Source organism: Chiloscyllium punctatum, chromosome 24, assembly GCF_047496795.1.
Source record: "Chiloscyllium punctatum isolate Juve2018m chromosome 24, sChiPun1.3, whole genome shotgun sequence".
NCBI classification, from domain to species: Eukaryota; Metazoa; Chordata; class Chondrichthyes; order Orectolobiformes; family Hemiscylliidae; genus Chiloscyllium; species Chiloscyllium punctatum.
In genome coordinates this window covers 39,630,688-39,643,796 of record NC_092762.1, presented here as the reverse complement: position 1 = coordinate 39,643,796, position 13,109 = coordinate 39,630,688, and the positions used below count along the sequence as shown (strand labels likewise).

Below are 13,109 nucleotides of genomic sequence, written 5' to 3'. Positions count from 1 at the left end.
CAGTTCTACCAAGTTTCCCAAACAAAAGTAGTCCCATTTTCTTGCATTTAGCATATATCCCCCTAAACTGTTCCTACTCATGTACCAATGCAATATTTAAAGGTGTAACTGTCCCTGAATCTGTCAGTTCCTTGAACAGTTCGTTCAAACCACCCTCTGTGTGAAAAAGTTGCCACTCAGGTCACTTAAATCTTTCCACGCTCACCTTAAAAAAAAAGACTTTTAGTTTTGTACTCTCCAGCCACTGAGAAAGACTTTTGCCATTACCCTTACCTATGCCCCTCTTGATTTTATAAACCCTACAAGTTCATCCCTCAGCCCCCTCTATCTCCAGTGGAGAAAAGTTCCAGTCTTTTGTTAAAACTCAAACTCTCCAGTCCTGGTAACATCCTTTATAAATCTTTTCTGCAACCTTTCCAGTTTAATAACATTCCCCTTCCTATAGGAGGGCAATCAGAACTGTACATGGTATGTCAGAATTGGCCTCACCAACATACTGAACAACCACAACACAACATCCCAACTCCTATACTCAGTAGTCTAAACGTTGAATACAAGCGTGCCACACACCACCTTCCCTAACCTGCCTACCTGTGATGCAACTTTCAAGGAGCCTCCCGGTCTCTCTGTTCAACACCACACCCAGGGTCCTACCATTTAACTGTGTAAGTCCTTGTTAATCTTAACAAAATGCAGCACCTCACATTTATCTAAACTAAACTCCATCTGCCAATCAGCCCATTGGCTCAATTGATCAAGATCCCTGTGTAATCTTAGATAACCACCTTCACTGTCCACTATGCCATTAATTTTGGTGTCATCAGCAAACTACTTATATTTTCATTCAGATCATTTGTTTAAATGGCAAACTGTGAACAGTATGGATTAGCTGCATACTACCCCTGCATTATCATCTGCATTATCGCAATTCAATTTGTTCAAGGGAGGTATTACTATCTGGGTGGAGACATAGTATTCCTGATAAAGGGTCCTGACCTGAACATCGACTTTCCTGTTCCCCTGATGCTGTCTGACCTACTGTGCTTTTCTAGCTCGACTGATTTCCAGCATCTGCTGTCCTTATTATTTACAATGATTCTTCTCTGTTAACTCAGCTGAATGGCTGGTTTGCAATGCAAAGTCATGTCAACAGTGTAGGTTCACAATGAATGTTTGGAACAGACTTGATGGGCTAAATAGCCTAATTCTGCTCCTACATATTAGGGTCACTTGTTTCTATCTTTACAGTCTTGCTCCTTGCCTGACCCTGAAGCTAAATTCGCATGAAATTATGTTTCCGTTATCAAGAGACTAGAACCCAAGGAGACAGCTTCCAAAGGAGTGACCTTTTAGGACTGAGATGAGGAATGTCTTCAGCCAGAGGGTGGCTGTGGAAATCATTGCATGCAGAAGGCTGTGTACGCCAAGCCATTGAGTGTCTTTAAGACCAAGATAGGTTCTTCATTAGTAAGGGATCAAATGTTACAGGGCGAAGGCAGAAGAATGGGAGATGAGGAACATTTCAGCCATGATCAAATGGATGATCAAACCTGATGGGTCAAATGGCCCAATTCTGTTCCCATATCTTAAGGCCTTGTGTCTTCTCTCTCTGATGAGATGGTGATTTTACTTTTACTTGCATGCAGAAAGGTGCAGCTGAGTTGGGGTGGGGTTTATTGTTCTCAGAATTATTTTTCTTCCCTTGCGGTAGCTTGGCACAGAGGTGATTAACTGGGTCTCGAAATTGAGTGTTTTGGTCTCGGCACATGCCAGTTGGAATGTTGCGACCTTGAGCTTTGAATTCCCTGTGAATTTTTGAGCTGGATATTTAGAAACTGGTGTTACATCAGGTAATGCAAGGAACAGGTTTTGGAGATTTGTGGTTTTATCATTAGCCATCATCCACATTTAATGTCAAGACTGTTGTAGAATTCAGTTCTCAATGCCAGTCTGGAAGACTTAGTCTTTGAAATGAAGAAACCTAGTTCAGAGTCAGATTACGCGTTAATCTAACAACCTCAACCAACATGGTAGAGTGGTCTCAATCTCCCAAACTAGAGGGGATAAAAGAAGCACAATCAAAAGGAACTGCTGCTCATTTGTGTCATTGCATGACACCTACCAAAGTGTGAATCTGTGGCTGCTTGGTAGAGAAGGGAACAGCTTCTCTACAATTTTTTGATGTCGGCTTCCAAGTTTACGTGGAGGATGGACTTATAGGCAAGATACTGGAATGCCTTTTGTACCAAAGAGCTACTTTCGGGATATTGAAATAGTAATTTGGGAGTGAGGAGGACTGACTCTAGATTACTCATGGTGATGCCCTTTGAGTGCTAATCTTTGGAAATCATGGCATCTGGCTGTTTCATTGAATTAAATAATGTCCATGTGTAGAGATATTTGTTGCTTACAAATCTCTGGTTCAGATAAATCAATATTGATAACAGGCTGCAAAGGCAACTCCTCATGGGGATATGCAGGAATCTCGTGTCGGTGTATAGATTTCTGCAAACTGAGTGTACTGTGGAGTGGCTTCCAAAGCTGCTTGAGGTCTTTTTATGGATTCTGCTACTTTCATATCATCCGCATATTAATTACTGTTCATGCAAATTAATTGGGGTTTGCATTGGGTGACTTGCAATTTTTTTTAAGAACCCCAAATTAAAACCTGAGGCAACATGAGTATGAATGCCTGAGAGAAATCCAATATGAAGTAGGTTGGTCTTAAGTAATCTCTTTATTGTAGTAATTTTATCAAAGAAAGTCCAACAAAAATAAAGAGATATTGATGTAAGAAAATGGAATGCACATTAAAGACTTCTACATCAGGTATATCAAGGAGGAAAGTTCCATCTGTTTGTCTTGGCATGCAAATAGCTATCCAACTGATTCTTGCAGTCACTGCTTTGAAACCTCGGTCCCAGAAGAAACAAAAGCTTCATTCACTCAGTACTCTTCGACCATTAGCTGAGATGCCATAGAGGTCTGTTCTTTCTGAATCTTTCAATACTTTACACCCTATGTGTGGAGAAGTAACAGTTATCCCAGGTTTTCAAAGAACTAAAAGGAGGCCAAGTCAGACCCTAAGATCAGGAAGGTAAGAATAACCATGGAACAGAATAAGCTTGTATCAGTGTTTAACTGGATTTTACAGGGATTGGGAAATGTTTTAAGTTAATTCCCTCCCTTAAGGGCATTGTGGGTCTGCAAAAAGCATGGACTGCAATCGTTAAAAAAGGCAGCTCCCCACCTTCTCAAGGACTACTCGGATGGGCAATACATGGACAACACCTACGTCCCATAAATGAATTCCTAAAATTTCCCATTTTTCTTTCTTAAAATAAAATATACAGTCCTAATTATTAGAAAATGGGACACAAGGAAAAATTATTTTGTATTACCTTGAGATAGTAACCAAAGGGCTTCACATTCAATCAATTACCATTTGAAAATTATTTTCATTTTCTTTTAAGAGATGTCTGTGTGTCACTGGCAAAGCCAGCATTTTTTTTAACCCATCTGTGACTGTTCTTGGAACAGAGTGGTTTGCTGAGCTGTATCAGAGGGCTGTTAGAGTGCATCTGAAGTCACTTTTAGGCTAGACCAGCTGATTTGTTTCCCAAAAGTATCTTAGTGATCGGATTGTTTTTCTGCCAAAAACAATGATCGTTTCATGGTCATCATTACTGAGACTAGTTTTCAAATCTATATTATTCATTTTTAAATTCCACTAGTTGCCATGGTGGTATTTGACTGATTATCACTAACTTGGACTTCTAAATTGTAATTCCAGTAACTGTTTGAGCTTCCTGGTTTTGAGCACTAACTTGTGTCTCTGTCAATCAGCTGTGATTGTCAGCTTGAATAAATATAGTCTCCTATGGACAGTGGCATGTCTGCTTCATCATGATCGATTATCTGCAGTACAAAGGCTATTACTGCATTCATGGAGAGTCTGCTAAGTGGGCAGATAGGGGAACTGAAGGTAACAGTCCTGTCAAGTGCCTCAGAATTTTATTGTGCCAAAGCTGCTATATAGTTAGTTGATGGTTTAAAATTTTGCAGAGCATTTGCTCATAATTTGAAAATTTACTTGTAAATCAGAACAGTACTTTTCTGTTTGCTTTGTTCACATTTTAACCTTTGAACAATGTCTTTGAAGCCTGAATGTCCGCTTTTGTTCACCAACAATAATGTTTTCACTTTCTCTCTTCCAGATCCGTAACATGGTGGCAGTGCTGGAGGTAATCTCCAGTTTGGAGAAGTATCCCATTACCAAAGAGGCCCTTGAGGTAAAGAGCTTTCAACACTATTATGCTACAGTATCCAATAAAAATGGTCTATTGTAATTCTTAGCATTTCGCCTTAACTGCTAAACACCAAATTGCGAAAATCATCGGTTAAGGTTTTTTCTCAATGTCTTTGTCTTTGTAAATGAGTTTTCAATTTATAAAGTTTACACTTACATTAACAACCTTGATTTAAGATCAAGAAGTGGTGAGCAACTTTGATGTAGTTCATTACTGCTCTTACTGTTTATACTGTGGGGTAGATTCAGCAAGAATAACTGAATGTGTTGGGTTCATGTAAACATAGAACTTCCACGTCATTTTAAATTTGGAATAATTGCAAATGCATTGAACTGTGCAGTTGGTGCTGCTGTGTCTATTCGCAAAGATCTATGGGCTATAGTGTCAAAAATACAATGTCCTGTACAGATGGTAGTCAGGCCATTTATCATCAGCGCTTAAGGAGCAGAGCTAATCCAAATGCCGAAATGTGGCGTCTTTGGCATCTAGTGATCAGAAACATTAGGGCAGTCCCTTAGATGCACATTTGCTTTGTGGCAGTTGGGCTAATGTGACTAAATATTATATTCCGATGCTACTGCCTGTCTGGAGCAGTACAGCAAATTGATGAGGTTTCTGAGCACTGTATTGGCAGAATCACGAGTGTATATTGCTTGCTGTCCTGGCCTTGTTTTAGTTGAAATCTTTTTTTAAAAAAAACGAAAAGCACCTGTTCATGTTGAAATGCATGGCTCCTCACTTACCAGTTGGATGATGCAATTTTCAGTAATTAGAATGGAGTAAATATCAGAATGCATTTTACTTTGCTCCTCTAAATTATCAAAACTGCTCTGCCAACATTTATGTAGAGTTGCCTACCTAGGAATATTCTTTAACAAAAAGAGAAATCACTGGAGAAACTCTGGTCTAGCAGAGTTAAGGTTTTGGGCCGAGTGAGCCTCATTCAATTCTGATGACAGTTCACTGGAGCTGAAACATTAACTCTGCTTTCTCTCCACACATGCTGCTGTTTCTCCAGCAACTTCTATTTTTATTTCAGGCTTCCAGCATCAGCAGTTCATCTTGTTATGGGAATATCCTTTTCCTGCAAGAGAGGTGGGACTTATCATGGGCAATGAACAAAGAAAATTACAGGATAGGAACAGGCCATTCGGCCCTCTGAGCTTGCGCCAATCCAGATCCTCCAAACCTGTCACCTATTTTCCTAGGATCTGGATCCCTCTGCTCCCTGCCCCTTCCTGTAACTGTCTAGATACATCTTAAATTACACTATCGTGCCCACCTCTATCACCTTCACTGGCAATGCATTCCAGGCACCCACCACCCTCTGCGTAAAGAACTTTCCACGCATATCTCCCCAAAACTTTTCCCCTCTCACTTTGACTCTGACCCCATGTAACTGAGTCTCCCATCCTGGGGGAGAAAGCTTCTTGCTATTCACCCCTCATGATTTTGTAGACCTCAATCAGGTTCCCCCCTCAACCTCCAACCTTCTACTGAAAATAGTTCTAATCTACTTAACCTCTGTTCCTCACTAGCACGCTGCATACCAGGCAACATCCTGGTTAACCTCTTCTATACCTTCTCCAAAGCATCCACATCCTCCTTGTAATACGGCGACCAGAACTGTACACAGTATTCCAAATGTGGCCAAACCCAAAGTCCTCAATAACTGTAACATGACCTGCCAACTCTTATACTCAGTACCCTGCCTAATGAAGGAAAGCGTGCCATTTGCCACCTTGACCACACTATCGCCCTGTGTTGCCACCTTCAGGGTACAGTGGAACTGAACACTCAGATCTCTCTGTACATCAATTTTCCCCAGGGCTTTTTCATTTGTCGCTCTTGAATTGGATCTTCCAAAATGCATCACCTCGTATTTGCCCGGATTGAACTCCATCTGCCATTTCTCTGCCCAACTCTCCAATCTATCTATTTTCTGTTGTATTCTCTGGCAGTCCCCTTCACTATCTGCTACTCCACCAATCTTAGCATCATCTGCAAACTTACTAATCAGGCCACCTATACCTTCCTCCAGATCACTTACATCTATCACAAACATCAGTGGTTCCAGCATGGATTCACTGGTCACAGTTCTCCATTTTGAGAAACTGCCTTCCACTGCAGCTCTGTCTCCTGCTGCCCAGCCAGTTCTCTATCCATCTAGCGAGTACAGCCTGTACCCCATGCAACTTCACTTTCTCCATCACCCTACCATGGAAGGAATCTTATCACACACCTTTCTAAAGTCAGTATATGACATCTACAGCCTTTCCCTCATCAATCAACTTTGTCACTTCCTCAAAGAATTCTATTAAGTTGGTCATACATACATTCCCTGCTCAAAACCACTCAACCTATCATCGATAAGCCCATTTTCTTCCAAACATAAATAGATTCTATCCCTCCGTATCTTCTCCAGCTCCTTCCCTACCACTGGCGTAAGGTGCACTGGTTGATAATTACCTGGATTATCCCTGCTATCCTCCTTAAACAAGGGGACAACATGAGCAATTCTCCAGTCCTCTGGGACCTCACCTGTGTTCAAGGATGCTGCAAAGATATCTGTTAAGGCCCCACCTATCTCCTGTCCTGCTTCCTTCAGTAACCCAGGGTAGGTCCCATCAGGCCTGGGGACTTGTCCACCTTAATGCCCCTCTCCTTATGCTAACTTGACCAAGAGTAATCAAATATCTATCCCGAGCCTCAACATCCATCATATCCCTCTCCTCGGTGAATACTGACGCTAAGTATTCATTGAGAATCTCACCCATTTTCTCTGACTCCACCTATAACTTTCTTCCTTTGTCCTTGAATGGTCCACCCTTTCTCTAGTTATCCTCTTGTTCCTTATATACGGATAAAAGACTTTGGGATTTTCCTTAGCCCTATTTGTTAAAGATATTTCAAGACCCCTTTTAGCCACCTTCATTCCTCATTTCAGATTGGTTCTATTTCCCATTATTCTTCCAAAGCTTTGTCTGTTTTCAATCGCTTAGTCCTTATGTATGCTTTCCTTTTCCTCTTAGCTAGTCTCTCAATTTCACCTGTCATCCGTGGTTCCCTAATCTTGCCATTTATTTTACTCAGGGACATGTCTGTCCTGCACTCTAATGAACCTATTTTTAAAAGCCTCCCTCATATCAAATGTGTATTTACCCTCAAACAGCTCTTCCCAATCTACATTCCCTAGCTCCCACCGAATTTTGCTATCGTTGGCCTTCCCCCATTTTAGCACTCTCCCTTTAGAACCACTCTCATCTTTTGTCAATGAGTTTTCTAAAACTTGGGGAACTGTGATCATTATTCCCAAAGTAATCCTCTACTGCAATCACCTGGCCGATTCATTCCCAGCACCTTGTCCAGTATGGCCCCTTCCCAAATTGGACGGTTTACATACTGCTGTAGAAAACCCTCCTGGATGCTCCTTCCAAATTCTGTTCCCTCTAAAAATCCAACGCAAAGTGAATCGTAATCAATATTGGGAAAACTAAAGTCTCCCATCCTACCACCTGTTGCTCCTACATCTTTCCATAATCTGTCAGCATATTTGTATCTCTATCTCTCTCTCACTGTTGGGAGGCCTGTAGTATAGCCCAACATTGTTACCGCACCCTTCCTATTTCTGAGCTCTGCCCGTACTGTCTCACTGCTTGAGTCCTCCATAGTGCCCTTCTTCAGCACAGCTGTGATATCCTCTGACCAGTAATGCAACTCCTTCACCCCTTTTACCTCCCTCTCTATCCCACCTGAAGCATCTATGTCCTGGGATGTTTTGTTAGCAATCTTGTCCTTCCCTCAACTAAGTCTCAGTAATGGCAATAACATCATAACCCCAGGTACTATGGGGGAGAAGCAAAATAAAATAAAGTACCTACTTTACTCCAAACCTAAATTACCAAGTTATGACTTAGCAACTCTAGTTGTAGTGTGTTGACTGGCAAACAGTGTGACATTCACAATCCCTCACTTTCTTAAAGTTGAATGATAATATGCTACTAAGGATGCAGTTACATTTGTGTTCAATAATAGAGAAGATAAGAGACATGGACAATATGTAATCCATCCAAAGGTTAGCTATTTCCTGCACCAAAAATTATTCTCTTTATTAAAAATTTCAGCATGTCTTGAATCTGACAAGGTACTTCTCAACCTCAGTTGCTATTAAAGAATGTTGGTGTGTAAATCGGCATTGGTAACTCAGTGTAGGTGGTTCAAAGTCAATACCCAGCATAATTAAAAGGTAGCTGATATGTTCTGAAATCACAGTTTCCTATGACAATGGTATTCCACTGACTCAGTTTATCATTCTCACCTCAGTCGCAAGGTCTAGGTTCAAGTTCCACTCTCTGGCTTGAGCTCACAAACTAGGATGACAGTCCATCGCGGTACTGAGCAAGTGCTTCGTGGTTAGAGTATCCTTTACTCAGCAGTCCTGAAGAACATCCCACTCAAACCTAACCGATCTGTCATCCTATGTTTCCCATGGCCAATCCACCTAGCCTGCACATCCCTGGATATCATAGGCAATTTACCATGGCCAATCCACCTAACCTGCCCTCTTTGGATTGAGAGAGGGAACCAGTTTACCCAGAGGAAATCATGCATACATGGAAAGAATGTGCAAAAGCCACACAATGTGGAGGCTGGAATTGAATCTGGGTCCTTTGTGTTGTGAGGCAGCAGTACCAACCACTGTGCCACAACAAAGTTCCAATTGAATTGACTTTCTCCATGCTTTTTAAAGTGGTACATTCCAAATCATCATAACTTATTACATATTTTTTCTCTAATCTCCTAAAATTTAGACCTTAAACATTCTTCCTTGATTTACCTCCCCTTCAAGTCTATGGAAAAATAGAGCCCCTATGTATTTCATCAAAATCCCTTAATTTTAAGATCTCTGTCAGGAAAATTGTCCCAGATTTATTAGTCTTGCCCCTCATCCCTGATACCATTCTCATAAATCTCTTCTGGATTCTTCCCTTGTCTTAATAGAAAAGGAAGGAATTAATAGCTGTACAATTCACAAGGAGTGGTATATGAATAGCAAGAGTTTGGAGGGGTATGGGCCGGGTGCTGGCAGGCAGGTCTAGATTGGGTTGGGATATCTGATCGGCATGGACGGGTTGGACTGAAGGGTCTGTTTCCATGCTGTACATCTGTATGACTCTGAGTAATGGGCTGAATGCTTTTCAAGTGATGGAATATGTCATCAAAGTTCTGCCAGGGCCACTCAGCTACTGACCTCAGTACAGCTTTGGTTAATACATGGAGAAAAGAGTTGGTTTCCAGAGTTGAGGTGAGAGTGATTGCTTTTGATATTTATTTTGATATTAAGACCGCATTTGACCAAGTATGACATCAGGAGCTCTAGCATAACTGGAGTCTATAGGAATGAGGAAAGCTGGTCAGACACCTGGCACATAGGGACATGGTTGTGTTTGTTGGAGGTTAGTTAATTCAGCTGAAGAACATGTGCATGAGTTCTGAAGGGTAGATATTTTAGAATCAACCTGTTCTGAGATGTTATTACACACCCCGGAGTAGATTGGACTTGAGCCCGCGTTTCTTAGCTTATAGATAGGGAGACCACTACTGTACCACAAAAGTCCAAGTGTTCCTAAAGGTAGTGTCCAATGCCCAACCAACTTCAGCTGCTTCATTAAATGACCTCTGGATCATTATGATAACAGTTGGGGTCAATTCTCCAGTGTAATGGGGTAATGTCCAAATTGCCCTTGTTGGTACCAGGCAATTCAAGTTCTGACAAAAACCTAGCTGAATAGATCATTAAAATTTTCTATTTGTTACTAAACTGATTTTTTGTTGATCAGTGTTGCAGTCTTTGTTTTAACAAAAACAGGCAAAAGCTTATTAATGGAAATAAAGATAAACAAAGAAAAACTCTATTCCCTTTCATCAAAGATTTCTGAACAAGCACACACTATAGATTGAACAGAAGCAACAGCTTTATTTCTAAATGAGTGCATGCTGGTACAGCTTACAAGCATTGTTACAGTTAGAAGAAAATCTCTAGTGCTGAACCGCAAGACCCCTCCCAACCAAACAATTTTCAGCACAGGCTGAAAATGAAAGTCTGCCTGGAAAATTATTCCCCTTAGCCCACATGGGAGTTCTGGACATTGTCCTCTCAGTTGGAATTATGGTGTTATGTTTTTAAAAACTAATGTTAGCTCCAAGCATAGACAAACCCATGTGTGTACTTGGAATTCCAAGAATCCAAACTGCAGTAAACAATATTAAAATACACACAAATCTCTATTTCATCACATTAGGTCAGAAGTGGGGGTGTTCACTGATAAGTACATCATTCGTGTTCAGCACCACTCTTGATTCCTCAAATACTGCAGCAGTCTGTGTCCAAGTGTTGTGTGCTGTGGACAATATCCAGGTTGGACTGACAACAAGCAAGTAATATTCACACCACACAAGTGTAGGTTAATTAACAAGAGTATCTAGCCACTATCCCACGACATTCATTATATTACCATCACTGAATCCCCTAGTATCAACAATCAGGAGTTTACTGTTCATCGAAAATTAATGGACTAATCAAGTATTCTTGCTACAAGATCATGTTGGAAAGTAGGAATCATGTAATGAGTATCTCTCTACTTGAATCTCTAAAGTCTCCCCGTCATATACACAACAAAAGTCTGGAATATTTCCCATATGCTTGGATAAAATGCAGCTTCAACAACACTCAAGAAGCTTGATGCCAACCAAGAAAAGTTGCTTACTTGATTGTTGCTATATCTGGAAGCATTTAAATCCCGTGCCATTGATGCTAAGTAACACGAGTGTGTACCATATAAACTACAGAAATTCAAGGCAACTTTGCAGCAACTTCCAAACCCCTCACCACTACTATCCAAAAGAATAAGGACAGCAGATATATGCATCATACACTGCAGGTTCCCTTCCAAACCCTTCACCATCCTGATTTATATTGCTGTTCTTTATATTGCTGTGTTGAAACCCTGGAATTTCTTCCCTAAAAGCATTTTGATTCAACTGACACCAAATGGATTGCAGCCATTCAAAAAAGCAGCTCACCATAATTTTCTCGAGCAGCTAGGATGGATAATAAATGTTGGCTGAGCCAGTGACACTAGCATTCCCGGAATGGACAAAATAAAAGCAGCTTCATGGACTGTCAGATCATTCTCAAGTGTCATTGGTGAGGAAACTTTGAGGCATTGATTGTAAATACATTAATTAGCATTTGGGAAAGTGTTGGTTAAATGGAAATTTGTATTTACATTTTGGTTTCTTTGGAAGAATAGATGGTTGAGGCTAATGTGGAGGTGTCTATAGACTTGCATTTGACTAAGTGCTAATAGATTTGTTAGTTAAATTAAATTTCTTGAGACTGAGGAGACGGTCCAAAATGGATATGATATTACTTCTAGCCAATGTCAGTAAGTATGTTGATCCATTTTGTTTTTGAGACTAGAGGAAAGTATAGTGGTCTGTTTAGGGTCAGTGTTGAGACTGCTCATTTAATACAGATTAATAACCTGGATTTGAAATTACAATGTCTTTTCAAAGTTTTTCCGATGAACAGTAGCATGAGTAGAGTCACTGTTTGTCCTCTATCTAACAATTATGTCCACTTGGTATCACGTACATACACCGTCGTGACTGAACAGGCTCATTCTTGACCTGCACATGTGTGATTATATGAAACAGGATGTTCCTGAGGTCGTGGTGAGAATGTATATCTGGTATGAGCATGTAGGGAAAGATTTCAGTTCTGAGTTTTGTGAAACAAGAGGTTCAGCTGAGCATGACTCAGATCAGATTAGAATTTACACTTAACAATGGGGTGCTGGAGGCAAGGGTAATGGGTTAACAAGGTGGAAAAACTGTCATTCTGTAGAGTTGTTTAACAATATTGGAAACATTCAGTATGTGAGGTCAGGTTAACAAGGTGTAAAAGTATTCATTATGTGAAGCTAGATATTCATTGTGTAACAGCAGGTGGCTTAATCTTTACTGATTGTAACAATCACTCAATTAATATTAATGTTGCTTTATCTGGATGCTCCTCCTTATAAATGACTATATAGTTCATTGAGAAACTGCTGTTCCAGAGAAGACATTGAACTTGTGTCTCTGTGCATATAGCTGATCATCTCTCTTTCCCTCCAGGGCCCGGAATAAAGATGAAAGAAATAAAACTATACTGAGTGTTTCACTTAGACTGAGGGGCCAAGTGGGACAACAATGGCATCCAAAATGCAGGACTTGCTTGCTTCTCTATTTCTCTGCTGCTGTACCTCATCATTAGAGAGTTTGGAACATGACAGATCAGTGTTGCATGACACTGGTCCAATTTTGAAGGCATCTTTAACATTCAGACCTCTCACACAAACCAGTTGCAGCCACATCATGAAGTAATTGCAAGATTGTGATAAAAATTCTTAGACATCCAAATCACTGGTAAATAGTCCACAGACCTTACTAAGTCAAATCTTTAGGTCAACTAATGCAATCGTTTCTTATTAGAAATCTGCAAAATTATGGGGCAAGCATTGATGTTTGCCATTAAGTTTAAATGCTCAGATAGCCAGCATTGAAATGATCGTCCAAGAGACTAACTGTACTGAAATAGTTCCTTGACTGTGATCTCATGAGATTCCTCTCTTTGAGTGTGTGTATACGCACGTGCATACACTGGTGGGGTTGGGTTGGTGGTGTATGTTATTCCAATGTTCTCTCCAGTGTTGACAGTTGACATTGTTATCCTTAAAATCCTTACTACTCTCG

General features: G+C 40.5%; 1 protein-coding gene across 1 annotated transcript in view; it reads left to right on the top strand.

Moving 5' to 3' along the window:
- Window positions 1-13,109, top strand: part of crsp7 (cofactor required for Sp1 transcriptional activation, subunit 7) — a 168,981-nt gene that overhangs the window by 119,003 nt on the left and 36,869 nt on the right. The window contains exon 2 of the mRNA XM_072593670.1: window positions 4,218-4,292. Coding sequence (XP_072449771.1) covers window positions 4,218-4,292 — 75 coding nt within the window. The remainder of the gene's footprint in view (window positions 1-4,217; window positions 4,293-13,109) is intronic.